At 57.2% G+C, this 27,648-nt stretch overlaps 1 protein-coding gene across 1 annotated transcript; it reads left to right on the top strand.

Moving 5' to 3' along the window:
• Positions 1 to 1,579: 1,579 nt before the first annotated feature.
• On the top strand, positions 1,580 to 26,862 carry RIPK4 (receptor interacting serine/threonine kinase 4). Its single transcript, XM_054576185.1, has 8 exons — positions 1,580 to 1,801; positions 10,761 to 11,049; positions 15,641 to 15,792; positions 17,675 to 17,724; positions 19,971 to 20,129; positions 20,955 to 21,058; positions 22,446 to 22,707; positions 24,418 to 26,862. Exons 1-8 carry the CDS (start codon positions 1,614 to 1,616, stop codon positions 25,575 to 25,577), a joined length of 2,364 nt encoding a protein of 787 aa, XP_054432160.1. The 5' UTR covers positions 1,580 to 1,613; the 3' UTR covers positions 25,578 to 26,862.
• The last annotated feature ends 786 nt before the right edge of the window (positions 26,863 to 27,648 follow it).

Raw genomic sequence — 27,648 nt, 5'->3', positions numbered from 1 at the left:
GTAAAGCAAGCGGAGGGCTAAGTAGACGAAATTGGAGTGTTCCGTGGCTGGGCTGGCGTGCGTGCGGTCAGTCATCTGTGCTGCTCAACTTCGCGCAGCTGAGACTAGACTGTGCAGGGAGTCTCGGGAAGACGCCTGGAGCTGAACCCAGGACACAGCGCACATGACTCATTTTCTAGTCAATTCGCTTCTTTCCCCACCCAAATAATGACACTGTCTCCTTTCAAGTTATCTTTACATATTCAAAATCCCAATGATTTTTAAAATGTTGGTTTAAATGTTAGTGACATTCGCTACAAACAAGCTTCAAATAACCATTGGGCACTCTGGTCTCAAGGGGATCGATTTTGATCGGAAGATTATGCGGAAAAGAGTGCGGCAGCCTGTTCTTCCTAAAAGGCCTGGGGACCAGCCCGGTTCAGTTCTCACCAAAGGGTGCCTTCCGAAGGGAAGACCCCCGTGGGGGAGGGGAGGCAGTGCATTGTTTACAGAGCAGAGGGGCCCAATTATCTGCTGTAAAATAAGATTATCATGTGCCCACACAGGCGAGGATTAACCTCTCCTTTCTGAGTGACTAACACAAAAATACAGTGAATGTCATTAAAATGCTTCCTCTTTTATCTCCCCATCTTGCCCTCATTATTCATCTCTGTTGGCCAAGAATAAGCCTTTGCTCACTGAACACTCGCACAGATATGAGTGGTTTTTAGGTGCAAAAGCTTTCAACCACACTTTTCAACCTCTGACCCAGATATCTGTCCAAGAGCAGTGTTGAGTTCAGGCTGGGAATATATTCCCCGCAAAGGTGGAAAAAACATCTTTCCTTTTCAAGCGATCTGTTCTACATGTAAAAAAGGCACCCCCCCCCCAAGAAAGGGTGGGGAACTCCTGCTGTCTTTGGGACTTTAGATTTGCTGTTGGGGTAATAAAAAAAAAGTTACTTCCAAAGGGAAAACGTCGATGTAAAAAAAAAACCAAAACAAAACAACAAACACCCGAGACCATGAGTCTCCAGGGAATTACGCTGAGTGGAAAAAGCCAGTTCCCAAAGATCCCACACTACCTGACTTCTGTGTGCAAATACAACACATTTACAAATACAACAACGTTAGAAATAGAGGGATGATTCGCGGTGGCCAGGGGATGGGGGTTCGGTTATGAAGGGACCACGGAAGGGTCCTTGCGCGATGGAATGTTCTATGTAAAGACACTGACCTACGCAGGCGACAACAGTGTATCGCAGTTAACACACGCAGAGAAGGACAAGTAAACTTGGGGGAATCTGAATAAGATCCTAGTTGTAATATACAATATCCTAGTGTAATATACTTTTTTCTAACAACTGCATGTGACTCTACAGTGATGTAAATTACACACGCCCGCAGGAGAGCTGCTGCGCACGGCGCCGGGTCCTTCTCAAGAGCTGAGCACCCAGGGTAGAACGCAGTGACCCCGCGCGTCTCTTGGTGGGTGTGCAGGGACCCGCTCCCGGGGCGGGGCCGGCGGAGGGCGGGGCGCATGGCGGAAGTGACGTCTCGGGCGGGGCGCGCACCTGGGCACCTGGGCTGCCGCTGAGGCTCTGGGCGGCTCGGGCTGGCAGCGAGAGACGAGCGATGGAGGGCGACAGCGGGGCCCCGTGGGCCCTGGGGTTGCTGCGCACCTTCCACGAGAGCGAGTTCGCGGGCTGGGAGAAAGTCGGCTCCGGCGGCTTCGGGCAGGTGTACAAGGTGCGCCATGTCCACTGGAAGACGTGGCTCGCCGTCAAGTGCTCGTCGTTGAATTCTCTGCCCGTCGACGACAGGTAAGCGGCCCAGGCAGCGGCGCCGCGGTGCCCAGGCGGGCGACAGGGCCGGCCCGGGGTCGGGGTGCTTGGGTCCTGGGGGTCCTCTTCTCTCCACCTGCGTTGCCTATGAAGCAGCCCCGGAGGGAAAACCAAGCGCGGGTCGAGGCCGTAAAGCCCCCGGCGCTGTCGGCGCGGCTTGCCTGGCAGAAATGGGGAGCTTTGGGGAGCTCCGCGTCTGATTGCGCGCGCGGGGTCTGTGAGCTGCGGCTCCTAGTTGCGACCTCGGTAGGCCGCGCTTGCCCGAGACGTTGTTAAAGTGCCCAGGGGTGCTACCTGGCTTCCCGTGAAGCCCCGAATTTTCAGAGTCGTGAACTCCCCTGCGTCGTCGACCTGCGCCCCTCGGAGGCGCGTCCGGATCTCCCGGGACCCACCTTCGTACTGCGGTCTGCGCCTGGCTTAGCAAAATTGCCGTGTGGGGATCTGAGCTTTGTTGAGTTAGTTAGACTCCATTCGACTCACTCAGTAATTTACGCTGGAGCACAAATTGGTGTAAGACGGTAATTATTTCGGTCGGAAGCACTGGCTTGGCTGGGCCAGGCTTTCTCCGCGTCCCGGCACTTGCGCGGCGGTGCGGCCACCCAGTTACGTTTGGTGGGTGCACTGTGGTCTGCAGAGTTTTGGGCGTGGGGACGGGAGGAGGGCCTAGAGAAAGCAGCTGTTTTGTTTGTTTTTCACCATTTGCGTTTCCGTTCTAATAATTTATATGCACGTTTCAATTGAACATTTAAATAGTTACGCTGGGATGAGGCTTACATTCTGTGTGGAAGTTGGGCTTGTATTCTGTATGGAGCTCCCACGGATACATCAGCCCGGACACAGGCGGACTCAGAAAAGCAGCCGCGCTTAACCCCCACCTCTAGCCTTTACCGGCTCAGCGACCTGTTTCCTAATCCTCGCTTGCGGAGTAGTGTGGCGTCTTTTCATCTTAGGATGGTGGTGATGTTTGAGGTGACAGTGTGTGTTCCCACTAAGGGACATAGAAGGACTGCCTTGCGTGCTTCCACCACATGTAGTAACAAATAATAGGCCTGGGGAGAAGGGATCCAGTGAACTTGCGGACTTGGTGTTTCCACACTGGCCTTGGGGAGAGTAGAGTAAAGTGGTGTCTTTTTGCTGTAAGCCTCAAACTCAGTGTCTCCTGGAAACTTCAGGAGAATGGTGACGGGTGTCGTAAAAATCCCTCACTGGAGGGCGAGGTGCTCGGGAAGCTGAGCCAGCCCTTTCCCCTCACGGTACCGGTACAGCGGCTCCTGGGAGCAGCTCGGGCCGGGAGGGGCGCTGTGGTTACTTTGATGAAATGCAAACCTCTTTGAATTTGAATGCCAGCCAGTGAGAGGTTAGATCCTGACTGGCAAGACCCTCTCCCTCGGGGTGTTTTTATGCTGTTGGGGATGTTTGTCTGACAGAGGCTTTTGGTCGAAGTGACTTTTAGTCATCAGCAAAGGCTCTACCACCGGTTTCTTGTATTGGAAGAGCAAAGCAAACAAGCCCGTCCCCAGGCCGGTGAGTCAGCCTGCATCCTAGAATCTGTTATTTGTAGCAACTAGGCCCTTGTGTCTTGGGTGGCCCAGCTGGAGGTAGGGCTTCTCCACCTGAGGCGGGTCCTTTAGGATCTGGCAGAGCCTGGTTGAAAAGTGTTTTGTCCTTTAACTGGAAGCCTTTCCTGCCCTGCCCAAACCAGGCAGGTGGTGGCACGTAGGGGGCGGCTGGGTCGAGGTCAGCGTCGCCCAACAGGAACCACTCGCCCGCACTCTGCGGCGGCGCCCAGCAGGCCGGAGTCCTGCCTCTTCGGCAAAGGTTGAGTTCTCCGCTGGAGAAGATGGTCAGAGAACTTGCTTGTGGCCAAGAAAACTCCTCCGACTGTATTATTGACGGGATTCAGCTTCTTGTGAGGACTGGTGTCCCTGCGCTGCGGCGCGGGGGGCGCTGGCCATGGCGCAGTCTTGCAGGGCTGCAGCGAGACCTTGAAATCAGCTTTGCTACCTGTCCTGCCAAGTATTGGCAGGTGGGCTCATTGCTCTTTCGATGAGCTGCCTCCCATCGCCACTCTGCTCGTTGCAAGCTGTTCCCTTTCGTGGGGAATAGGGTTTTCCAGAGTTTTGAGAGCAGCCTCCAGCCCAGCACCCCTCCGGGCTGAGTTTGACTCAATGTGTTTGAAGGGCAACACCTCTAACCCCTGCTTGGGGGTCTGGGGAATGGGTTGCAGCCCCTTGGGGAGCTTCCCAGGTGTGATCTGAAACTGTCCCCCATGCTTGGAGGGCAGGGAGAGACCCCGGACCACGCCAGGTGGGGAGGGGGCGGGTTTAATAAACAAGGGAACTTAGAGCTTGTCTGGGGTGGCCTGAGATGAGCAGCTTGCTGCACCCGCCCATCAAATCTTGCAAGTTCACGTAGAGGCCCTTCCTGGCGTCAGGCACGGACCTGGTCTTCCTGCTGACCTTCCCCAGCACTGGGCCTCTTTGGCTACAGGTGTGGGCCAGGCTGATTTTCGGTGGCTGCTCCAGGCAGGCAGGCAGGCAGGCTGGAGTCTCTTGGCCCCCCACCGCGGCCATCCCCAGCCATCCTGCCACCCCTTAGCCGCAGCAGGGCCTCACCCCCAGCACCACGCTGGGCTGCTCGGAGCAGCAGGCTGCCCCAGGCTTTGTGGGCCTGTGCGTCTTTACTGGAAGGTGGGGGCTGCGCAGCCTCAGACACCCCCAGGGCTCTGGAGCGCAGACTGATTTGTGTTTCCTGCTCCTTGTGGCAGACTGATCGTCATTAGGGGGTCCTGGGGGCCTAGGTGGAGTCCAGCAATGGGGGTGTTACCATTAGGCCAGAACTGGCCCCTTCCTCCAGCCCCAGCCCTCAGGCTAAGAGGAAGCCCTGAGTAACTGGGCGCCTGGCTGGGCACCGGCCCAGCAGCTAATGCGCCATAGGCGCTGGCTCGTTGGGACGAGCCCGAGCAACCCTCGGTTCTGTAAGTACAGGGCCAACAATCCGACAAGCCCATTTCTTGTCAGTTTTAAAAATAGCAGTGTGGGAACCCTGGCTGGCTCCCTGGGAACATAACTGGGTTGGCGCGAGGTGAGAAGGCCGTGCGGAGAGCGTCAGCTAACGAGGGATGACACCATTTTCCTGCTGCTTTTTCCCCGAACGTGGTTCCAGGTCCCTCCCTCTGCGGAAGGAGGGCTTTGTCGCTGAAGCACCTCTCACCTCCCCCGTCCTGGCCCCTCTCCGCCTGCAGAGGACCCCGTCCCTCGGCTGCCCCTTCCCCTTTTCCAGAGTAAATGCTTCCAGAAAGGGAGGAAAGCCCTGGGGAGGCCTTTGGTTTTTGGAATTCCTGACAGCCCAGCAGCCTCTCCAGCCAGTGCTTAGAAATGATCCGCCTGATGTTTGTGCCTTTTCTCTCCCCCCCCCCCCCCAACGCCCTCCCTCAGAGAGGAAAAAAAAAAGGCACTATGGTGATAAGTAAGCATTGTGGAGAAAGGATCTTTAACACATTGAGGCTCCCCTTGGTCCTCTTAGTTCCCAGGAATTTCCTGTTCGGGTGCAGGGGCCCTGCTCCACTGCCGATGGGAAGTGGGAGCTGCCGTCCTTCCCCAGACAGCCAAGGAGGAGACGTTTTGAGGGGACTGCAGAAGAGGAACGTGCCGCCAGTCCTGCCGCATCGGGTCTAATTGTTGTATCTGTGCTTTTAGCAGGGCACAGGTGTTAGGGTGTTTTAGTGAAGACAGAGGATGGTGGGTCTGGGTGGTGCGGAACTTCGCTCCCAACAGTGAAGAATGGGGCTGGGGACTGCTTTGAGAAATCTCCCCAGGCCCTCAAATGATAATAGTAATCATAGCAATAATCATAGGAATAGATCCACATTTCCTTTTGTGTTGTCAGTGTAAACCAGAAACGTGGCTTTGAGGGAAAGTGTTTAAAAAAATAATTGCCACTGACGAAAGACAATTGGTTGTTTTCTTTCTGTGAGAGGCACACTTTTCCGTCCTTTCCAGCGGCGCCCCGAGGGGGGCCAGTTACCGGCTTATTGAATTGCAAATGCTGCTGGGCTCTCCGATCCCGGAAGGGCTGTAGCTGCCTGAAGAAGTCGGGCGGCCGGTGGGGCCCGACGGTGGGGGCAGGGCGGGTCCCGGCGGGGTACCCCAGGAGCCACTGAAGGAAGGCCTGGAGCAAGGGGTTGTTTGGATTTGGGTTTGGTAGTTACTGAAATATAAACAGGACAAGCTTTCCTTGTGTGTGCCAACTCTTTAGGGGGCCCTGGTCAACCCCACCCCCTGGCCTGCACTGCACGGCGGCCTCTGCGCCCCATTGAGGCTCCTGCGGGGCAGTCCCAGGATCCTCTTCCTTACCCCAGGGATGCGAGGTCACAGCAGGACCCTCCACTGTACAGCATTTCTTACTGAGCTGTCACGAAAGAAGGCGATTTGTCCCTGGAAACAATGACTTATTTTCCAGGAGAGATGGCTTCCCTTGGTGAAGTGTCCTGTGTCATTTGTGCAAAACCTACCTGGCATTGATCCCCAAGAGGGTGCGGTGGGGGCTCTCTGAGAACTGTCGAGTTGTGATCAGCTTTCGGGAGCCAGCTGGTGGCGACAGCGGCTCTTTTTATTTTTATTTTTTAAATGAAGGTAAATTGGTGCCTTGGTTTGGTGGAAGGGCCCGGGGCAGGGGCCAGAGCCAGAGCGCACCTGGCTGAGCTGCAGGTGGGGAGGGGGGAGTGGCAGGCTGATGAGCTCAGCGATCGGAAGTCACCTGCGTTTTCTGCTTGCAGCCCTTTGGGCAAATGGAAGAAAACAGCCTCGTTTGCAGAGTGGCTCAGAGCTCTCGCTTCAGAAGACGTTCAGCCATCAGGCGACCCAACTTTGCTGTCATACAAATTTGTTAACAGTCACGTTTGGCATAGAGGACTCATTTAAAAATGTAGTTGGCAGTCCACGTCACAATTTCCCCTTTTTTCCTGAGACTTGAAATTGGGAGCACTCTGCATAGCTTGGGCAATGGCCCCGAATTGCTGTGACCGCTAATGAACCAGCTCCTTGTACTGGTATCTTAGGTGCAAGCTGTAAAGCAAAATACCCCTATTCTGCTTGGTTGCCAAATGTGTATTTGTAGCCCTTTCATGCAATAGATTTCAAGTTGTTGTTTGTAAAACAAAACAATGACAGAGGAGAAAATTGCCTTCCTGGAGAGAGAGACAGAATAGCCACGTGTACAGCTATCCCCAAGAAAGAATTCAGTTCTTTTAAAAAAAAAGTTTCCTTAAAGCGGCCCTCCTCACGGCCAGCCCGCAGACATGGGCACTGTCAGGTCCTGAGAGCTGGCGCCCTGGACGGGGTCCCTGCATCCTGCAGCGGGACCCACGCCAGCCCCTGTGGGCGCAGGGCCTGAGCAAGAGCGTGCTCCGAAAGCAGGAGCAGACAGGCCACAGCCCTGGCCTTAACAGCACAGGAGATGGAGAAGCGGCCGGTGCTGAGCCCCCATGCGCAGCTGCGAGTGAGTGTTGTAAGTGGTGGAGGGGCTCCTAGTGCGTGGGGAGCAAACCAGGTCGCCTGGAATGTCTGGGGTGTCGTTTTCCGTCCTCCTTAAGTGATGGGCTTCGTTCTGAACGATGCTGGACCTTCGCACCAGCCCCTTGTTCTTTCAGAAGCCCCCCTCACGGCGCGGGGTTGGGGGTCGGTGTCTCTGTCGTCCTGCAGCCTGACTCAGTGCTGAGGCTGCAGGGCGGGGCTGGCCTGCCGGCTGGCCGGCCAGACAGGGAGCCTACAGAGGCCCTGCTGAATGAAGGTGGGGGGGCCCTGCTGAGTGAAGGCAAGTCTCGGCCCTGCCCGGGGACCCCGCAGGCCAGCAGGGCACTCTCGTGGGCATCTTGCTCCCCGTTAATTGGCGACGTGACCGGAGTGCTAAGAAAGCAAGTCAGGCCGGAACGCAGTTTTGTTTGGTGGTGATGTTGTGATTCACTCACTCCTGATTCGTGTTTCACTTGTTTCCAAGGCCGTCCGGACTCTTTGCTCCTGAGACTTTTAAAAACCAAGCTCTTGACAACCCCACCCTGCCCTTCCCTCCTCTGCGGCTGCTCCCGTAAGTGGGGCACCCCGGGGATCAGGGCGGTCCCTCCTGCCCCTCTCGTCCTCGTGCAGTCCCCTCTCCGGTCTGGACGGCCCTCCCCAGCCCGGACCCCCGTGCCGGTCTCGGCCCCCGTGTTAAATCTTTCCTCAGTCCGCAGGCCTGCCCCCCACAGTACTCAGATTTTCAACTCCACTTCCTTTTCTGCTGTAATTTTCCATCTTCTCCCCTGGAGGGCAAACCTGGGGAAGGCGTGACATCGTTTTCTTTATCATCACTTCTAATATATAGTGGGTGCTCCGTAATGACTTAGCATCAGTGAATTTTAGGTCGATGCGGATTAAAATCAAGTGAATGCGGCGAGTGCTTAGGCGGGCGGTGCCCAACTAGTGGTTTATTTTAAATTTGGCTGTATATGCATGGGCTTGGTGTGTACCAGGGGTTCTCAGACTTGACACTGTTGGCCCTTGTGACTTCGGGGCTGTCTTGCCGTTGTAGGAGGTTGAGCAGCATCTCTGGCCTCCACCCTCTGCATGCCAGTAGCAGTCCTCTCTGTGACAACCAAATGTCTCCAGACTGGGCCCAAGGTCTCCAGAGGGCAGAGTCACCCCTCGGTGAGAACTGCTGGTCTGTAGGCTGGGATCCTTTCCTGACACTCACCAGGCGTCCCTGGGGCCTGGATGGGGGTGTTGAGAGCCCGCACCCGCTGAGCTGGGATGCTGCAGCCTTCGGAAAGCGGGCTAACCCGGGCCCCGCCCCTCGGGCCTCTGCTTCCTGGGCTTTGTTTTCATAACTGTCGGGGAAGCCTGGGAGCACGCTGCGGTCTCAAAGCGGAGGTAGATCAATGAGAACGGATCTCATTTTCGTGATACAGCATTGGATTCCCCAGCAGGATTCTGTGTGAGGCAAGGGGGTGGGGTGGGGGCGCAGGTGGGCGGGCAGGTGCATCCAAGCCCCTGGAGACCCTGTGCTGGGAACAAGGCTGCTCTGGGTTACGGTCAGGGCTGTGTGCACTGGAACCTGAATTCCGTGCGGTGGGGGGCTGCGGGGGGGCTCCCTGAGGCTGCCTCAGCCTGCTGCCTGCATATCCCTCTGCAGGCGCCGTGCTGCTCAGTTCCCAGCTCCACGTGGCATGTCTGGGCTTGTGGTTCTGGGCTTTTCCTTTAGGAGCTGATGGGAAAGCAGGCTCCCCCGCACCCACCCGGAAGCCATTCTCCAGGAGTGGGGCCTGGGAGCCTGCATGTCAGCCCGCCTGTGGGGCGCCTTGTACTGTGCCCTCAGAACTACCAGCCTAGATCACATGTGGTCAAGCTCAGGCCTCGTAGGATTCGGCCTTTTTTCCTGAATGTTCCCCAAGACTTGGACCGGAAATGCTAACAGCGACTCACTGGGATCTAGTCAGTAAGTCCACAGGCTGCCTCAGGAAGTGACCTTAGACCAGGGGTTTACACACTTTCTCGAGGGGCCGGGGAGCAAATATTTCAGGCTGCACGGGCCGGAGGGCCTTCGTTCCAACTGCTCATCGCTGCCGCGAGCATGAATGCAGACGCAGTCCGAGTGGGCAGGAATGGGTGAGACCGCCTTCCAGCCCGAGCTCCTTTACGGAAGATGAGCTGTGGACGGCAATTCGGCAGGCTGTCAAAAGGGTCCGCAGAACTATCACATGGCCCGACAATGCACTCTGAGGTGTCTGTCCAGCGTGAAAGCAGCACTTGAACAGAGACTTGTGCAGTGCACATTCCCAGCAGCGTTAGTCACTAGGGCTGAAACGGGGAGCCACCTGTGTCCGCCCACGGGGGAGTGGGCACACTCAGTGGGGTGTGGCCGCGCAGTGGAATACGATGCAGCCACGAAAAGAGTGTAGTTTAGGTATGTGCCACAGCACAAATACGATCAGCGAAGCAGGCCAGTTACTGAAAGATAAATACTGTAGAGCAGTGGTCCCCAACCTTTTTGGCACCAGGGACCGGTTTCATGGAAGGCAGTTTTTCCACAGATTGGGGGCCGGGGGTGGGGCAGGAGGCGGAACTCAGGCGGTAACGCCAGCGAAGCTTGTTGGTCCGTCGTGCACCTCCTGCTGTGCAGCCCAGCTCCTCATAGGCCACAGACTGCGTGGGGGCTGGGGGCTGGGGGCCTGGGGCCCCTGCCGTAGAGCAGTGTGGGGGCGGGGTGCTGGGAGGAGTGTTACTGTTGAACAGGTGCAGAGTTTCTTTTGAGGATAATGATGATTTTGTGTGTGGGTCAGCGGTGGGAGCTGTGTGACACTGTTACTGTAGGTAATACCTTTGAGTTGTAGACATGGAAATGGTTAAAGCGGTACAGAGTATGTTATGTATATATTACTATCAATTAAAAAATGGTTTACAAAAATGGGTCTCGGGCAGCATTCCGCAGCCCTTGCATGGGACGACGGTGCCGTTAACGTGTGGGGCAGGATTCAGGAGTCACCGGGCCAGCTCCAGTGCTGACCTTAACAAGGAAGGCCCCTGGGGTTCTTCATCAGATGGATAATTTGTTACAAGTTTTAGTGGAACCTACATGCCCCTTCCCTTATCCCAACAGGCGGAATCCCAGCACCCACCTCCCCACTCCCCACTCAGTGCTTGCCTGTTGGCTCAGTGCTGCCTGTGGGTTTTCAGATAGTAATCAGATGTGTTTGAGTAGCCGTGGGACTGAAGATTCTGGACAGTGCAGAATTTAATTGTGCGACATTGAAGCGACAGCTCAGTGCGTGCACATGCATACGGGCACCTGTACATACATGTGTGTGTTTTAGTAATTTTCTTGCCTTTGTGGACTCTTGCCATGGTGCTGTGTTAGTGGTCAGGCGGCCAGTGCACGCTCCTCAGGCCTCTCCTCTTTTTTTCAGGTGCGTGGAGCTTTTGGAGGAAGCGAAGAAGATGGAGATGGCCAAGTTCCGGTACATCCTGCCGGTGTACGGCATTTGCCAAAATCCCGTTGGCCTGGTCATGGAGTTCATGGAGACGGGCTCCCTGGAGAAGCTGCTGGCCTCCGAGCCGCTGCCGTGGGACCTGCGCTTCCGCATCGTCCACGAGACCGCGGTGGGCATGAACTTCCTGCACTGCATGTCCCCGCCGCTGCTGCACCTGGACCTCAAGCCCGCCAACATCCTGCTGGACGCCCACTACCACGTCAAGGTGGGGCCCTCCCGTTCAGGGCCTGGGTGGCAGGGCGGGGGGTCTGGAAGGGGGCAGGGGCTACAGGCCAAGGAGGAGGAACCTTCGGGCAGGGGAGGGCGGAAGAGAACCTGAAGCAGAGAGGCCTCTTTTAACGTAAGAATGTCTGGAATCTCCAGGGATCGGTGTAAACACCAAAGCGTGTGGGTGGAAAATAGACTCTGAAAACGGGTCATGCCCCCAAATCGTGGAACGAGGCTCTAAATTCTGGGCACCGAGGAAAAAGAGGCTGTGGATCTGCGGGTTCTGGTCTTAGTGGGTGTCGTAGGAAGTTGGGCAAGAGATCACGCCAGCTCCGTGTGGGGCCGTGGTCCTGGGCTGTACCCCGCTCCCCTGGCGGTTGCAGAGGCTGGGGTGGGGAGGCCGTGGGGTGCCCTGAGGTGGAGGCTGCGGAGTCGTGGCAGAGGAGCTCCGAAGGGCTCCTTCCTGTCCGGGAACGTGCGGCCTGTGAAGGCTGCTCTTTCTCATCCTGTTTCTGGTCAGCGGATAAAACACAAGTATGATGCAGAGTAGAACTAAAAACCAGGTGCCGGCCACCTGGAACCGGCAGCTAGGCACGTCGTCGGGCTTGTGCTTCCGTGAACGTGTTCTCCTTGGCGAGCCGTCCTGGGCTGGGTGTTCTGTGGTCCACACCATGGGGGGCGCGCACCACAGGGAAGAGAACCAGGGTTCTCTTCCACGTGGTGATGCTCACGTGCTCAGGAGGCCCTTTCCCTTCGTCCTGTGCATGTGCGAGAAGAAGCCAATCCACGAACGATGGCCTGAGCCCCTTCTGGCTCACGTTGGGGACAGGCGAAGGGACTTGCCCGTGTGCTCTGACGTGTTGCTGTTCTGGCTGCACTTGTGGGACCCCTCCCTGCTGACCTGAAAAGGAGGGACCTGAATCCAGCCCGGCCCTGCCCGCGCGCGGCTCTCCCTGGGCCTCAGTCTCCCCACCGTGACAGGCCCATGGAGCCGGGTGGCCCCACCCAGGGCCCCCTGTGCCCAGGCTTCAGAGGAGGCAGCTCTGTCCTGGCTGAGCCAGCCCAAGGCTGGAGGGGAAATGCTGGTTTCACTTTGGGCAGTAATTACAAGTTGTCCCTTATGTAGGTGTTGCTCAGTAACAAGAGTTTAGCCGAGGCTGGAAGCAGTGGCCTGGCTTGTTCCCTCGTGGTCGGGTCTGCTGGCTGCACACTGCTGGCATGAGTCGGCGCCAGGAGTGTGTGGTCAGTCCCTTGCGCCCCCCAGCGAAGAGCGGAACCTTTGCTCTCAAACTTGACCACACCCGAGGAAGGGAAGGCGGTGACAGGCCCCTGCTGTGTGCCAGAGGCCCCGCCGCAGGCGCTGCCCGATCTTCAAAGTGGGAGACCGAGTGGGCGGTGGCCTCCAGCTCCAGCTAAGCTGGGGCTCCGAGGGGCCAAGTCGTGGGCCCGTGTCGCCCAGCTTGGGGTGGGGCTGGGTCTTCACAGAGCGTCAGCTTTTCTGCCGTCAGTTGTGGGGTGCCGGTGGAGGAGCCTGTAGGTGGAGGAAGCAGCCCGAGAAACTCATCAGCAGTTCTAGGGTTGGGGGCGGGGGAGCGGAGGGCAGTTGGGTCGGGTCGGATGGTTCCGGAAGGCCGTCCCCCGCCCAGCGACAAGGACCGCCATTGTGCTAGGAGGCTGCTGGGAATGCGCGTTTCTTAGCAGCCAGCTGGTGGGGGGGCACCAGGTCCTCAGACGGGGGTCTGCAGCCAGGTACCTCAGAGCCACAGGCCCTCACTGGCCTGGTTGGGCTTTATGTCAGCCCATTCGCTTTCCACTCTCCTAGCAGGTCGTGTGGCGTGTGGGAGGGCATGTGGGCCTCCCTTAAGGACCACAGTGACATCGTCCTTCTCAGTGTCCTGCTTAGGAGCACAGCCCTCCTCCCCCAGCACTGTCACCAGGTGGGCGGGGGTAAAACCTCTCTGCTGTTGTGAGGGGTCAATGACAAGCAAGTGCCTATAGCCCATGGAAGTGCTTGGTGGGGCCTTGTGTTATTGGTGTTGGTACTTTTGTGGCCAGGAGACAGTCACCTTTTCCACTTCTGGGATGTTGACATTTACCTGGCGATGGTCCCCAGTGCGGGGTCCACAGCAGGCATGTGCCACTTGCTCCTAAGGAGCGCAGTGCTGCTGCCTGGCGGTCCTTGTAGGCCATTTCTGCACCGGCTCCTGCGGGGCCTCTGTAGGGACCTGCCCTTCCCCCCGCAGGCCGGGGGCCGTGAGCCCGCTTACTAGCCGGTACGGGGTCCTCAAGGAGCTGGGCGGGGGCCTCGTTAGAGAGCCTGAGCAGGGAGCGGGGTCGAGCCTGTGTGGACTGCTCTCCGTGACAGGAAGCGAGGTGACGCTGCTGCTTCCAGGCCCAGGGTGCTGTGCAAGGCCCGTGGGGCGGCTTTGCCGTGACTCCCTCTTAATCAGGTGGGTTCGTCACCTTGCACCGCCCCAAACAAACGAGATGCACTTGCATAATGCATCTTGCAGTCTCAGAAATCGCTTGTGGGCTGTGAGAGGGCGGCGCAGCCGTGCTCAAGGTGCTGAGTGAGTGAGTGAGTGAGTGAGTGATTGGCCACCGGCGCACTTCTCCTCAGCGGTTATTTGACGCAATAAACCTTTATTCTGGAATCTTAAAATCAGTCAGCCGGCCCCCTTCCCTTGGCCCTCAGGACTACCTTGTGTCCATGGATAGGATGACTCAGACAGGAAATTTCACAGCAGCTGCCTGCTTTGCAAAGTGTATTCAAGACAATACTAAATTCATACTTGATATGAATAGTAACTATACACAATATCAATGTTAAAACACCAACATTAACATATCAGCAGGAGACCCATTTCAAAGGGAAGATGAAAGAACTTGGTTTGAAATCTCCCACTCTGCCTGGTCCGGAAGAGACTCTCTCCCAAGGGTGGCTGCGGGCCTGGCCTCCTTGGTCCACAGCGAATGGCCATTCTCCGGCAGGCAGCGCGGCCCTGACCGCGCCGTTAGTCTGGGCCACCTGGACAAGCGTTTGTGTTTACAGGGATGGCCCAGGTCCCCCTGGTGAGGAAGTGGGGCAGGCGGGACGCAGCGCCAGGGGAGACCCACATGCGGAGGGTCAGCCTGCACAAGCAGGGAATTCTGATTTCTGAGTTTGCATTTCGATGTTGGCACTTTTTACATAGAATTTATGCTTATTTTCTTTCACCGAGTACATTGGAAGCCGCTGGCTGTGCCTGAAAACAGCAGAAGTGGAGAGAAAAGGCTACCGGCGAGATGGGGGCAGGGCAGTGGGTGCCAGGATCCCGCGTGGCCGAGGGCCCAGATCTGCAGGGCTGGGTGATGGGCTTGCGCTGGAGAGCTGGCGCTGTCCTTTCCAGAGCGGGGAGTCTCCTGAAGGCCGAGGAACGGGCAGCAGCCAGGGGTCCCAAATGCCCAGTGGGCTGCCCCGGGGGCCCTGGGCCCAGCCTCGTGGGCTTCCTTCCCATCGCCTCCCTGCAGAGGTGGTCCAAGATCCCGTGAAGGAACAGGTCGTCAGTCATAACTCCTCCCTGCCTCCAGCGGCGGCAGTGATGCCAGGCCCTTGGCTCACCTGTGAGCTGGCACAGTGAGTCCAGACTTAGGTCCTGACTCAGCGCCATTTCCTATTGCCCCACAGGTGTGTTTGAGGTGGGGGACGGGGGGAGCCCAGAGTTGATTAGGAGGCTTAGAGAATCTGTAAGCCTTGAAGGAGAATATCCAGGGGCTGTTTTCCACATGGATTCTGAGCCCCTTCATGGCCGGGGCTTGCAGCCTAGTCCCACACACAGTGCTTCAGTGGCTTCCGAGGAGGCAGGGGCTGGAGGGCCCGCTGCTGACTCCCCTGAGTGTCGGTGTGGCTTCCCTTCCCCCGTTGTGTGTGTCTCTGAGCTGTCAGGACACCTTTGCCTGAAGGAGGCAAGGAGGTGGAGGCGTGGGGCCGAGCGGCCGGGGTGCAGGCGCTCCTTCGGGCTGGCAGACCCTGGGGACAGAGGAGATGCCTACCAGTTCTTTGTTTGGGTGCCACGTGTTTGGCGGAGGAGCCAGGAAACGCCTGCTGATCACAGAGCATTCCAGGCGGAGGACGAGGTTGCGTGGTGTGTGTTTTGCTTGCTTTAAAGGGCTTCTAAAGGTGCAGTTCCCTTTAAAGGACGTGCTGCCACTTGCCCACCTGCCCAGCTGCTGTGATTGTGCAACTGGATTTCCTTAGCGCCAGGCCTGGCTGGCTTCGCTTTCTCGTGTGGTCTGAGCACCCGGAACCTCCGAGCGTCGCCTTTTCCCTGTGTGCCAGCGCGGGCTGCTGACAGCGAGGGCAGGCTTGGTGCCTGGCGAGGAGGGCGGTGACCCTTCTGGCGTTCTCTCTCCCGGTGAATTCCTTGCTTAGAGCGTCATCTTCCCCCCACCCACCAGGCTCTTGATGGCTCCAGACCTGGTTCTTCTTAAGCGGCTGTGCTTGCCCACCGGCCCCGGGGAGCCCCGGCCCCGGCACCCGGTGTGACTCCGAGTGAAACGGCAGCCCGGGGTCGCACACTTGCTGAGCCGCCCCGATTGCTCTGTTACAGATCTCCGACTTCGGGCTGGCCAAGTGCCACGGGCTGTCCCAGGACTTCAGCGTGGATGGCGAGGACGGCGTGTGCGGGACCGTCGCCTACCTTCCTCCAGAGCGCTTCGGGGAGAAGGGCCGGCATTTTGACACCAAGCATGACGTGTACAGGTGTGTATGGGGGTGCGGCCTCCAGACCCCTGTGTGCCAGGCCTGGCGGGGCCTCTGTACCCCGGTTCTGCACGCACCGAAGGGCAGTTTCCCAGAGGCTCCTTTCTGCGATCAGATACAAGGTTTCTTCCAAATGCGAGGGTTTGGGGTTTTTGGCTGGTGGGCACAGGCTGCCCCAGGGGCACAGGGGACGGCCGTCTGCTGTGACAGTTGCCTGCCGAGTCGGGAGGGTGCAAATGGTCGGTGCCATTCTTAGGGTCAGTTAGGTTACCGGACTGACAGCTTCCGCACCGTCAAAGCTTCGGTGTTGTAGAACGTGGGTCGTGTCGCTGGTCTGCCGAAAGCGCCTGTGCTCTAGCGGCCGGCGGACCCCGGCTCTCCGAGAACCGGCCCCTCTGGCCCAGCGGCTCACATCCCCTCCCGTCACTGATCTTTGACGGGGGCGCACAGACAGCTGCAGGCCGTTGATAAACTCGCCTCCGTGGGATGTATGCCCTGGAGCAGCGGTTTTCAGCATTTTTCATGTCGTGGCACAGGTACAGCAGTGACTAAAATTCTGCGGCACACCAAAAAACACCAAAAAAATAAATATAATTTTGATTCATTCACCCCGTACAGCTTTTGTGGTGTTGGCTGTTCTCATTTTTTTATTTGACAGTCTAAGAGAAAAGAGGGCCACGCCCCTGACAAAATAGGCAGGTATTATTGCATATTCGAAAAATTCTTGTGGCACCCCGGTTGAATATTGCTGCCCTAGAGGACAGTCCCCAGTCCGTTTGGGCGTGCCTTTTCCAAATGGTAAAGGTCTTAATGACAAAGAACTTCTTGGAGAAGGAAGGAGGAAGGAGGAAGGGAGGGAGGGGGTGAGCGTGCACTTCAGCTGCTTGCTGTGGTTACTGTCCCGCACGCGATGGCAGGGACCAGAGCCCTGGAGCTTTGTGTTCTGTCGTTGCCGCTGCCTGGAGTCCTGGTGGACTGGTTTGACTGTAACCATTGCGTGGGTGCCTCGCAGGGCCGTGCAGGGCTCTGAGCTGTAGGCTGCCAGCGAAGGGTGCTTGGGGTGCTCGTCACCGCTTGTAGAGTTAGGGGAGAATCAGGTTATTTATGTTAGGCTGGAGAGCTTGACTCTTTGAACTTAGAGATTTCAGTTAATGTTCAACGGAGAATTCTTGGGTCTCTGTGAAGAGCTACTGTCCACTCAGTGTTAGGCGGCGGCTTAATGTTTGGACTCCTGGTTTTTTGTTTTTCTAAATTTATCAGATTGAGCTACTTCTTTTTTTTTTTTTTTTTTTTTTGGTGTATTCAAAGTAATTTTATATATTACATATACAGGTGGGGCAAAAAGTGGTTTACAGTTCATATGGAAAATACAATAATTAATAATAATGCAAGGATAGACTGTTTTGCATATTCACAACGGTAAACCGACGTTCGCCACACCTTGCACATAATTTCCAGCAGCAAAGAGGGCCCAACTCATGGCTAGCATGTTTCCTGGGCACTTTCTCCGGCCCTCTGCTGGACTCTCCTTGAGCAAGCGACCCGCCAGGCCCAGAGCTGCGGTCAGCATGTGACGCCCAGCATTTGCAGGAATGTGGTGGTGTATCCCACTGACGGTGGCACGCCTTTTGGGGGCTCTCTCACGGAGCTAGCACTTACAGCCTCATTGGCCAGGTTTTGTCCCTTGTTTAACATCTGAGCCACCCACACATTCCACAGTCAGCGTGTTTGGCTGTTTAAAACAATTCACGAGAAATGTCTTGCTGTGGTCTCTGTCTTTTGAAGACCGCCGGGGCCTTCTCTCCGGGTGATGCTTTGCGTGAGAGCTGTGGCTCCATTTGAGGGTCAGGCTCAGACACTAACCTGCCTGATTTCCCCCCAGCTTCGCCATCGTCATCTGGAGCGTGGTGACGCAGAAGAAGCCTTTTGAAGGTGAGTGGACTTACCCTTGGGGGGCAGTGCCCCCGTCTCCCCTGGAACAGTGGCGGGGGCGCCTTGTGGTTCTTTCTCCGCTTAAGCGGTGGCTGCGGTGTACACTCCCGCCGTGGGGGCCGTCCTGAGGGAGGGGGCTGCTCTGCGCGGCCCGCCGGGTTGGCACGGAGACCCACGGCCACCTCATCACAGGTGGCCCTGTGTGCTGACACAGCGCTCTGAGGTGTGGTTCACTCCCAGGAAAAGGCACAGGCCTGCTGGGCGCTGGTCAGTGGGGTTTTAGGGGCCAGCTAATTCTGGTATGCGGTATGTGTGTGATACAATACACAAACAAAATTGATCATTGTCGCTGTTTCAAGTGTACAGTTCATTGGCCTTAGGTGCATTCGCAGTGTTACATAATCACTGCCACTGTCTAGTTCCAGAACATTCTCATCCCCCAAGAGGTAACCCTGTGCCCATCCCCCAGCCCCCAGCCCTAGCCCCCGCTGGCTTCTAATCTGCTTTCTGCCTGTGGATTGGCCTCTTGTGCTTATTTCCAGCTAGTTCTTGTTCTAATTTTCTAATTTTTAATTGTGATAAAATACTCAGGACATGAAATTTACCATCATAATCATTTTTAAGTCTTCAGTGTGGTCCTGTAAAGGACATTCGCCGCACTGGGCAGCCAGCGCTGGATCATGGAGTGGATTTTGTTGGCACAGATGGGTGACCCTGGTCACCAACGTCTGCCCCAGAGCTGTCGCCTTCCTTCCCCTTTTCAGGCCACTGCTGCTCTGGTTCCTGTCCTCAGAGTTTTGGCTCCCGACTTGGTAAAATCAAGTACTTTTTGCCTCATTGGAGAGTATCTTTACCTCTGCAGGCCTGTCAGGGCCACTCATAATATTGTGGCCTAACCAAAAATACCTAAAAACGTAAGCCGCCATCAATGCGTGGCCCCAGGTCACGGAACCTTCGCTGGCTGGTATGCAAACGAGGCTGTGTTGTGTCCCCGCCCCCCGCCATCACCCAGCCTCCCTAGCTCCTCCTCCTCCGTGGAGCTCCACCGTCCGGGCTCTTTAGTGTGGCGGCACGCCAGTCTGGCATGAAGTTACCTGATGGACGCGACCCCCAAGGCCGGGTACACGATATGAACACTGAGAGCCGAGCCCCGTGCTCCACTGCTTGGCTGATGGAGAGGAGTTCAGGGTACAGAGGCAGAAGGCATCTCGTGGCCTTTCTCTGTCTGCATTTGGCAGCAGAACGTCCTCTGGGTGTTTGGTTTACTTTTGCTGCATTCAGAAACCCCTGCTGGGTGTTGGGAAGCCTGAGTTCTCACGGAAATAGTGTGTGGATACCCACGATAGCTGTTGCACAAGATTTAACGGGAAAGTGGAACGGAACATCAGAGCAGGATCCTGGCAGCTGGCGGGGGGCCTTGGGCCAATTTTCCGCACCTGCTCGCCTGCCGGGACTCTCCAGACTTGCGGGAGCTCCTGGCCGTGGGCGCGTCGGGAACTGTAGGGGAGGCAGATCTGTGGGAGACAAAATGCCTGGGGTCCAGCTGGATGGACAGTGTGTGTTAGGCTGAGTGGAGGAGAAAGTCTGGCCTGCGGAGGGTCACCTAGAGACCCTGAGTCTGTGACCAAGATGATGATGATGATGATGTGGTAATAAGCCCAGGCGTGTTTCTGAAGGAGGGTGGGAAGGACAGGTGGGCCCCATGTTAGGAGTTTGGGGGGCAAGGCCCCTGGGTGCACAGCCCGTACTCGCGCACTGTGGGGGCCCGCCAGGGGTCTGCCCTTCAGGACAGGAACCGGGACTCAGGACCACTCCGTCCCTGCACGGAGGGTCAGGTGCCTGCGGGGGCTGGACAGCAGTGTGACTCCCAGGTGTGTGCGGTTGCCTCCCTTTGGCAGGTACGGCCACTTGGGAACATGTCTCGTCAGATACTTTTCTCCTTTGAACTCAGTTTTCCTTTGAGTTGGCTGCCCAGAAAGATTTGCTGTGTGATACAGCACAAGGGTTCCATTTAGCTTCTCAAACCAGGAAGGCGGAGAACAGCCGTGTCCCTTGAAGAGAAGGTTAATGAAAGCTCTGTGCTCTGAGAAGGAATGGGGAGGGTCCTCCAGGCTGCAGCCTCAGGTGGTGCAGGGACATGTGTCCCTCAGCGCTTTCCCACAGCTGCGGCTCCTCCCAGAGCTCAGGGAGCTGGCCCCCGGTCCCCAGCCCCAGGCTGCCCTGACCCATGTGCCTTCCCTTTGCAGATGACAAAAACTTCCTGCACATCATGATGAAAGTGTCAAAGGGCCACCGCCCGGAGCTGCCGCCTGTCTGCAGAGCCAGGCCGCGCGCCTGCAGCAACCTCTTGGGTCTCATGCAAAGATGCTGGCACGGGGACCCGTGCGAACGGCCCACCTTCCAAGGTGAGCACCTGCAGGCGGCTCCCGGCGCAGGGCTCCCGAGTGTTGCTGCTCGGTCAGTCCTTGGGGATCCCAGGAGAGAGCAGACGACCGGGACAGGGTCTGGGGGGACAGGCCCAGAGCGCGAGGTCTGTGCAGAGACAGTGCACCCAGGCGAGTCCCGCAGGAACAGCTTGGCCTCAGCATCCTGGTGCACAGGGCCTGGATGGGCGGTTGGAACTTCACATCAACTCTAGCCATCCCCCCACCCCGCCCCCTCCGCTGCAGCCCAGGGCTGGGCCCTGCTGCCTGGAGGAGCCTGCACTTGGTATTTCAGGGTCACATTCAGCAATGCATCTTTTAGGGACCGGCGTGACCACTGGCCTGCGGCTTTCTTTGCCTTTTTCCTATGGGGTTGTGTCCTCATGGAACAGTTGTGTCATTTGGTTGGGATATGGTCTTGGTGGATTTGAAACTGGTCGTTGCATTTAAAACACAGGGGGGCACATGAATGAAGCAGCGGGGGTGGGGGGGGGCTCACGTGCCAGGTGCTGGCGGGTCTCGCACCCTCTCCTCCGGCTCTGGAAGGCTCCTTTAGGGAACTGGAGCACCGGGACGCCTTGCGTCTGGTGAGACGGGCCAAGGGCCGCTCACCCGAGGCCCCAGGGGTGGGCTGTGAGCTCGGCGGGGGCCAGCTGTGGGGGGAAGGTACAGTGCCGTATTTTCCCTGCGGTCAAGATGCTTCAGGGCATCGCCTCTAGCATCCCGCTTGGGGCGGCATGTTTATGTAGAGTGAATGTGGAAGTCATTGTCCAAGGGACAAGTCCTTTTTTGTTTTCTCCCCAAAAGAAATCACTTCAGAAACCGAGGATCTGTGTGAAAAGCCTGATGATGAAGTGAGAGAGAGAACTCAAGGTCCAGGAGTGAAAGATGCTCCGGAGCCCAAGAGCGAGGTACGGGAACTGGGAGGCGCCGCTGGTGCTGCGTGCGCGTCGAGTTTGCCAAACCAAGGCCTCTCTCTTCTGCAAACCCCCCTGCCAGCCTGGGCCCCTTGCCCCTCGCTCCGAGGCGCGGCCTGGCCTCTGAGCCCCAGTCTGTGTCAGTCGGTCATGGGTGTCCTGTGCTCAGTGACAGGCGGGCAGGTCCCAAGGCAGCTTCAGTGGACCCAGATTTATTCCCTGCCCGACTGCATCCCGTCCCCTCCACCGGTCTGGTGACACATGAACAATGCGGGCCCTTGTGTGCTATTAAAAAACTAAAGCCACCAGGTGGGTGTTCTTGGAACCAGGAGGACTGCAGGCCCCCGCCAGGCCCGGGCGGCAGGGCCGGGGGAGAGCTGGGCCCTGGGGGTCTTCGCAGCCCTGGCTCGGAGATCTTCTCGTAAATGATTTGTTCAGTGGGTGTCACGTGGCTAATATACGAAGTGATAGGAGCTGCCAGCGCCAGGACTTACTGAATGCCTCTGAAGCAAGGCCCGTACTGCCTTGTAACACGCCGTCTGGTACTGGGCAGTTCAGCCCAGGCTCTTGGTGTAAAACTGGGAGATAAGCAGGTGTTTCTGACGTTTCCACTGTCTGCACAGCATGTGCATGAGGCTGGGGAGCGAAGGTGCCCTGGGGAGGTGACTGGGTTCCCTGATAAGGAAAATACAGGCACTGAACAGATGGGTGTGATCCGTGCACTAAACCACCAGGTCAGCGCGGATCAGCCACTCCCCAGACGGGCGAGGATTTGGGGTCAAATGGGCGTGAATCGGGAAGAGTCCCGGAATCTGCCAGATACCGGCCTTTGTCAGTGTCCGTGAGGGAAGCCCTCCAAAGGCTGGGCCACAGCCTTGTCCCTGGAGCAGGGCCCCGCCCGCGCCCTTGTCCACACACAGTCCCAAGCCAGACTTGCTCAGCTGCAGGCAGAGGTCGCAGGTTGTAGGCAATGGTGGGGGCGGGGGGGCAGGGGAGTCCCAGGCCCGGGCCCTCCTTGTTTCTTACCCGGGCCGACCTGCTCTGGTGAACGCCGCCCGGTGCTCCGTTTCCGTGCTTGCGGCCCGTTCACGTCCCACTTTCTGTCCCTGTAACGCTGCATGCCGTGCCCCTGCATGTGTGGGACCCAGGGCAGCCTGGTGGTGGACTTCGTGTATGTATTTTTCCCCCCAGTCTTTCCTTACAAGGTCTTTCTGCCCTGTGACCAGTGTTGCGCCATTGGGCTCCACGGGGCCATGTGTAGGATAACAGGAGGTTAGTTCCCCACGTGAGGTACTGGGACCACGTGTTCCCTTTCCTCCTCCGCCTTCCCCGACCGTGTGGTGGATGGAGCCTCACCCCCGCCCCCCGCTCGTCCGTGCAGGCGCCGGTGTCCACGCCCCTCCAGCGAGCCTCGGCCCCCGCCTTCGACAAGGACTACAGCCTGTCCGAGCTGCTGTCCCAGCTGGACTCGGGCATCTCCCAGACGATCGAGGGCCCAGACGAGCTCAGCCGCAGCTCCTCCGAGTCCAAACTTCCATCGGCGAACAGCGACAAGCGGCTGTCGGGGGTGTCGTCCGTCGATTCTGCCTTCTCTTCCAGAGGGTCCTTGTCCCTGTCTTTCGAGCGGGAGCCTTCCACGGGCGGTGAGTGGAGGGCCCTGTGCTGTGGGAAATGGCGAGCGTTCCTATGGTGGTGGCGGCGGGCAGGGTGTGGTGATGTCTGGGGGCAACGAAGAAGACCGAGGTGTCCTGGTTCTCAACTTGACACTAGTTCTTCGTTTCCTCCCTCCCTTCTTGGTTTGGGGTATCCGTCACTTGTTGGTTCACTGAGCCCAAATCCAGACATGTGCCCTGGCCAGGCTGGTGACACTTAAGTGTTAACGGGCCACACACCTGGAGGGGCAGGAGAGTCTCCCCTGTGCCGATGCCCGTGCAAGGGCCGACCTCAGGTTTCTAGATGGAAAACCCTGAGCTGCGTCAAGTCAGACAAGCAGATGAGTCTAACCCCTCACACTGGATATCGCGCTCTCTCGTGGAGGCCAGCCCTATGCCCCCATTGTTAGTGCTGGGTAAACATCCCGTACTTGCTTATTGGTGGGTTCCCCATCCACTGTGGCCGTGCATTATAATGGTGAGTTAGCCTGGGGCGTTATAACACCGGCCTGTTGGAGGGGCCCTCCTCGGCTCACCTTAATCTCACCTTAATGTTTTGACGTTCATTGTGATGGGTTTTTTGTTTTTGAAGGTGCTTTTCCCTGCTCTCCCCAGGTGCTGGCCTGTGGATGTGGGGGCTGGTCTGTAGCTCCTGCGCTGTCACCAGCCAGGATGAGATGGGGTCCTGAGCTGCACCTTAAGGTGCCGCAGCCCTGTAAAGACAGCGTGGGTGTTCAAAGTCAAGGCTCCAGCACTGGGGTGGCTGAGTGCCAGAGCATCAAGGACCGTGGGTGGAGGGCGAGCTTGCTTGCCCCCTTGGATCGGGGAATTGCTCCAGGAAGGGGGTACTTTTTCTGGATGCTGCAGGCCTCCTGGGATTTTCAGAGTGGAGTGTTTGGGCCGGAAGAGGGCATGTTGGGTTGAGAAAATACCTTGCCAAATACACAGCGGGGAAGGCCTGGCTGGACGGCCGGACTGGAGGGAGAGGTGAGCAGCGGTGGAGAGGCCGAAAAGGAGAGAAAACTTGTCTCCTGTAGAGAAAGATCATGTGAATCCTCTCTTGGTCTGAGGTTCTTAAAATGCCATCTTGTCCTCATGCTTAGAGGGTTTCCGTTAGTGGCACTCCCGGAAATCAGGGTTAAACACAGTCTGGACTGAGCCGATTCCGGTCTCTGACCTCCACCCAGCACCCACCCTCCCTGAGCATCTTTCTTATAAGGGAGTTTGGTTCCATGTGAGCCAGGACTCCACACAACGTAGAGGACTGTCATGTTGAGCAGAACCTAAGGGGGAAGGCCCAGACCTTTGAGCGTATTGTAAGGACTATGGGCACGGGGCCCCATTTGGAGATTGGGCTGGGAGCAGGCAGCTCCCAGAGGGGTTGAGGGTCCTTCTTCCCTCCTTCCCTCCCTCCCTCCTTCCCATTGGCAATCGCTGCCATTTCTGATGAGCAACCCTTGCAGGATGGTGAGCATGATTTTTATTTTGCAAGTTGACAAAAAGGCCCCTTGGGGTCATTCATTGACCTGCCCACTACATCTAAGATTAAATTGGCAGGAACAACAGGACACTTAAGTAGTTTCAGGTAAAAAGCGACCTGGAGGCCGTAGGGAGGCGTGGGCCCCCTCCGGCCACCAGCCCGGCTCTAGGGAAGCCGCGGGCAGCAGCCTTGTCTGACCCTGGTGCCCACTCTCCCCACAGATCTTGGCACCACGGACATCCAGAAGAAGAAGCTCGTGGATGCCATCGTGAATGGGGACACCAACCGGCTGATGAAGATCCTGCAGCCCCAGGATGTCGACCTGGTCCTGGAGGGCGGCACCAGCCTGCTGCACCTGGCCGTGGAGGCCGGGCAGGAGGAGTGTGTCAAGTGGCTGCTCCTCAACAACGCCAACCCCAACCTGACCAACAGGAAGGGCTCCACTCCCCTGCATCTGGCTGTGGAGAAGAGGGTGCGGGGCGTGGTGGAGCTCCTGCTGGCCCGGAAGATCAGCGTCAACGCCACAGACGAGGACCAGTGGACGGCCCTCCACTTCGCGGCGCAGAATGGAGACGAGTGCAGCACGCGGCTGCTGCTGGAGAGGAACGCGTCCATCAATGAGGTGGACTTCGAGGGCCGCACGCCCATGCACGTGGCCTGCCAGCATGGGCAGGAGAGCGTCGTGCGCATCCTGCTACGCCGGGGCGTCGACGTGGGCCTGCAGGGGAAGGACGCCTGGCTGCCGCTGCACTATGCCGCCTGGCAGGGCCACCTGCCCATCGTCAAGCTGCTGGCCAAGCAGCCGGGGGTGAGCGTGAATGCCCAGACGCTGGACGGGAGGACGCCCCTGCACCTGGCCGCTCAGCGAGGGCACTACCGCGTGGCCCGCATCCTCATCGACCTGCACTCCGACGTCAACGTCTGCAACCTGCTTGCGCAGACGCCCCTGCACGTTGCCGCAGAGACGGGGCACACGAGCACCGCCCGGCTGCTCCTGCACCGGGGTGCCAACAGGGAAGCGGTGACCTCGGAGGGCTGCACTGCCCTACACCTGGCTTCCCGGAATGGGCACCTGGCGACCGTCAAGCTGCTGGTGGAAGAGAAGGCTGACGTGCTGGCTCTGGGGCCCCGGAACCAGACGGCGCTGCACCTGGCCGCGGCCAACGGGCACACGGAGGTGGTGGAGGAGCTGGTCAGTGCTGATGTGCTCAACCTGTCTGATGAGCAGGGGCTCAGCGCCCTGCACCTGGCCGCCCGGGGCAGACATGCCAAGACAGTGGAGACGCTGCTCAAGCACGGGGCCCACGTCAACCTGCAAAGCCTCAAGTTCCAGGGCGGGCACAGCCCCGCTGCCACACTGCTCCGGCGAAACAAAACCTAGCTTGCTGCCATCGGAAGCTGGAGCCCGTGCAGGGTTCTGGTCCCATTGTCATGTTCCACGGTGGGGACAGAACGATGCTGTGCTGGTCAACAACCCTCACCTTGTTGATGGCCTGGCGGCATGTCAGCTGAACAGGCCATCAAGAGGCTGCTGACTCTTGATGCTTGCCAGGAGTCTGAGTGGGTTACCCTCCAAATGAAGGTGGTTCAAAGGTGCTGATCCATCTGCCCATCAGGGGGCCCCATGTCAGAGGGGCGATGGGCTGAAATCATTTCGTTACACTGCTGCTTCTCAGGCTGGCCCTTCGGTGACAGTCGTGGGTGCTCTCAAGGCCATCGTGTCCCGAGCCGGAGCCTCTGGAGCGCACCAGCCTGAGGAGGCAGGGGTGGGAGGAGCTGTCTTCGATCTTCATTTGCAGTGGCAGACAAAGCAGGTTGTTTCAGGGTGTTCATGGCATTCTTGTTTTGTGGAACACCCTCACTAGATGAACACGGCATCAACTGTTCCTTTAAACCTCTTTAAAATAGTCACAGCCATGGATAGCCTGGTCTGTCGGTAACATGTAATGCATAACATGTGATGTGCAACGTGTAAAAAGCGAGGTGGTTTGTTTTTAAAAGCCCAGTGAGTTGTCCGCTCTGACACACTGAGATTGCTTCTCCATTGCTTCTTGTGGCAACACACCTTCCAGGATGCTCACTGCTATAGTCATGTTTCATTTGCATAAAATGCATTTTGAACTCTTAAAGCCAAATAGGCAAGAGTCATCTAAAAAATTCACCTGTAACCTCAGTTTTGGATGCAAAACAGTATTACCTACATAGATGAACCTCCTAACTTGCTGGCTTCTTTCCAGCTCCCATGTTCAGAAAGATGGTTGTCTGTGTGTTTTTTGGGGTCTCAGACGGGCTTTCTGACCTGCTTGTAAACCTCTAAACTGTGTAAACCCAGAGGTGGCCCTAGGAGAGACCACCCAACACTCGGCTGCACAACACAAGGTTATCTAGGCCTGTTCATCCCGCCGTTTGTGTCGCATATGGCGTGCCCTCCAATTTTGTCATTCGAGTGTACTTGCTGCGGGGGATTGTCCTGTTTGCAAACATGAGTTGTGCTGTATGATACAGAGATTGATATTAATATACCATGTATATTAATGTGAATCTGTGGGCTGGATATTTCTTTTCTATGACAGGAAATATCCAGACTGCTTAGAACTGGCTATGTTTTAATATGCCTCATGCTGTAGTGATACGCGCAGTTGTTAAAAGATTGCTTGGATAGAAATAAAGATAAGTTGTCGTCTACTCATTTTTTTGAAGTCAGACTCCTTTTTCTTATAAGTGACCGCGAACAGTTGGATATCTGAAAACCAGAGGTTTGGGCAGTCATGTGTCGTGTGGACATGCCCTTCCAGTAGGGTAGTCTGTGGGCACTGAATTAGCCACGCGATTCCCGCCACCCATCCATTCACCCACCCATATACCCAGCCATCCACCTGTTTAAGTAGGTTGCAGACAGTGTACCCCAGGACCCCAGATACTTGCATTCCTGAAAACAAGCACTTTCTCTCCGACAGCCTCTGGAGCCGAACCCGCACGGTCTCTGCGGTCTGCCTTTGTCTACATCCATGTGGATCGACTCCGCTATCATCATCATCTTGATGTTCGAGTCAGACCCGATTTGGCTGGCCGGCCTTCCTGCTGGTTGTTGTGTCTCTTTGCCGCCTCCCTGCCGTCCTCTGAGCGTGTCTTATTTTCTGACGCAGTGAGCGCTCCAGGCCCCTGCTGCTCTTCCCCGACCCCGGCCTCAGAAGCGGCCATTTCTCCAAGGTCATGGGTTTCTTTTCGTGCAGAAGGGTACTTAGAAACCGAGATCTGGGTGTGAGATATGCTCACTGTTCCTGGGATGTCCTGTTTGGGGCCCTGTCAATAGACAGACTGGGAAATGTGTGTAACTTGGATGTATGTGTTTACGCATCCTCTCTCTCATTAAGTGCCACATACGCATCTCTATCTCATTAAGGGCCACACCAAAGCCTTCGATTACAGTCCAACTCCCCAGGGCTGTTCTA

The sequence above is a fragment of the Pteronotus mesoamericanus genome, unplaced genomic scaffold (assembly GCF_021234165.1).
Source record: "Pteronotus mesoamericanus isolate MK-2021 breed Mesoamerican mustached bat unplaced genomic scaffold, CSHL_Meso_final contig_116, whole genome shotgun sequence".
Taxonomy (NCBI): domain Eukaryota; kingdom Metazoa; phylum Chordata; class Mammalia; order Chiroptera; family Mormoopidae; genus Pteronotus; species Pteronotus mesoamericanus.
Note: the sequence above shows the minus strand (reverse complement) of the source record. Positions and strands in the feature narration are given on the sequence as shown.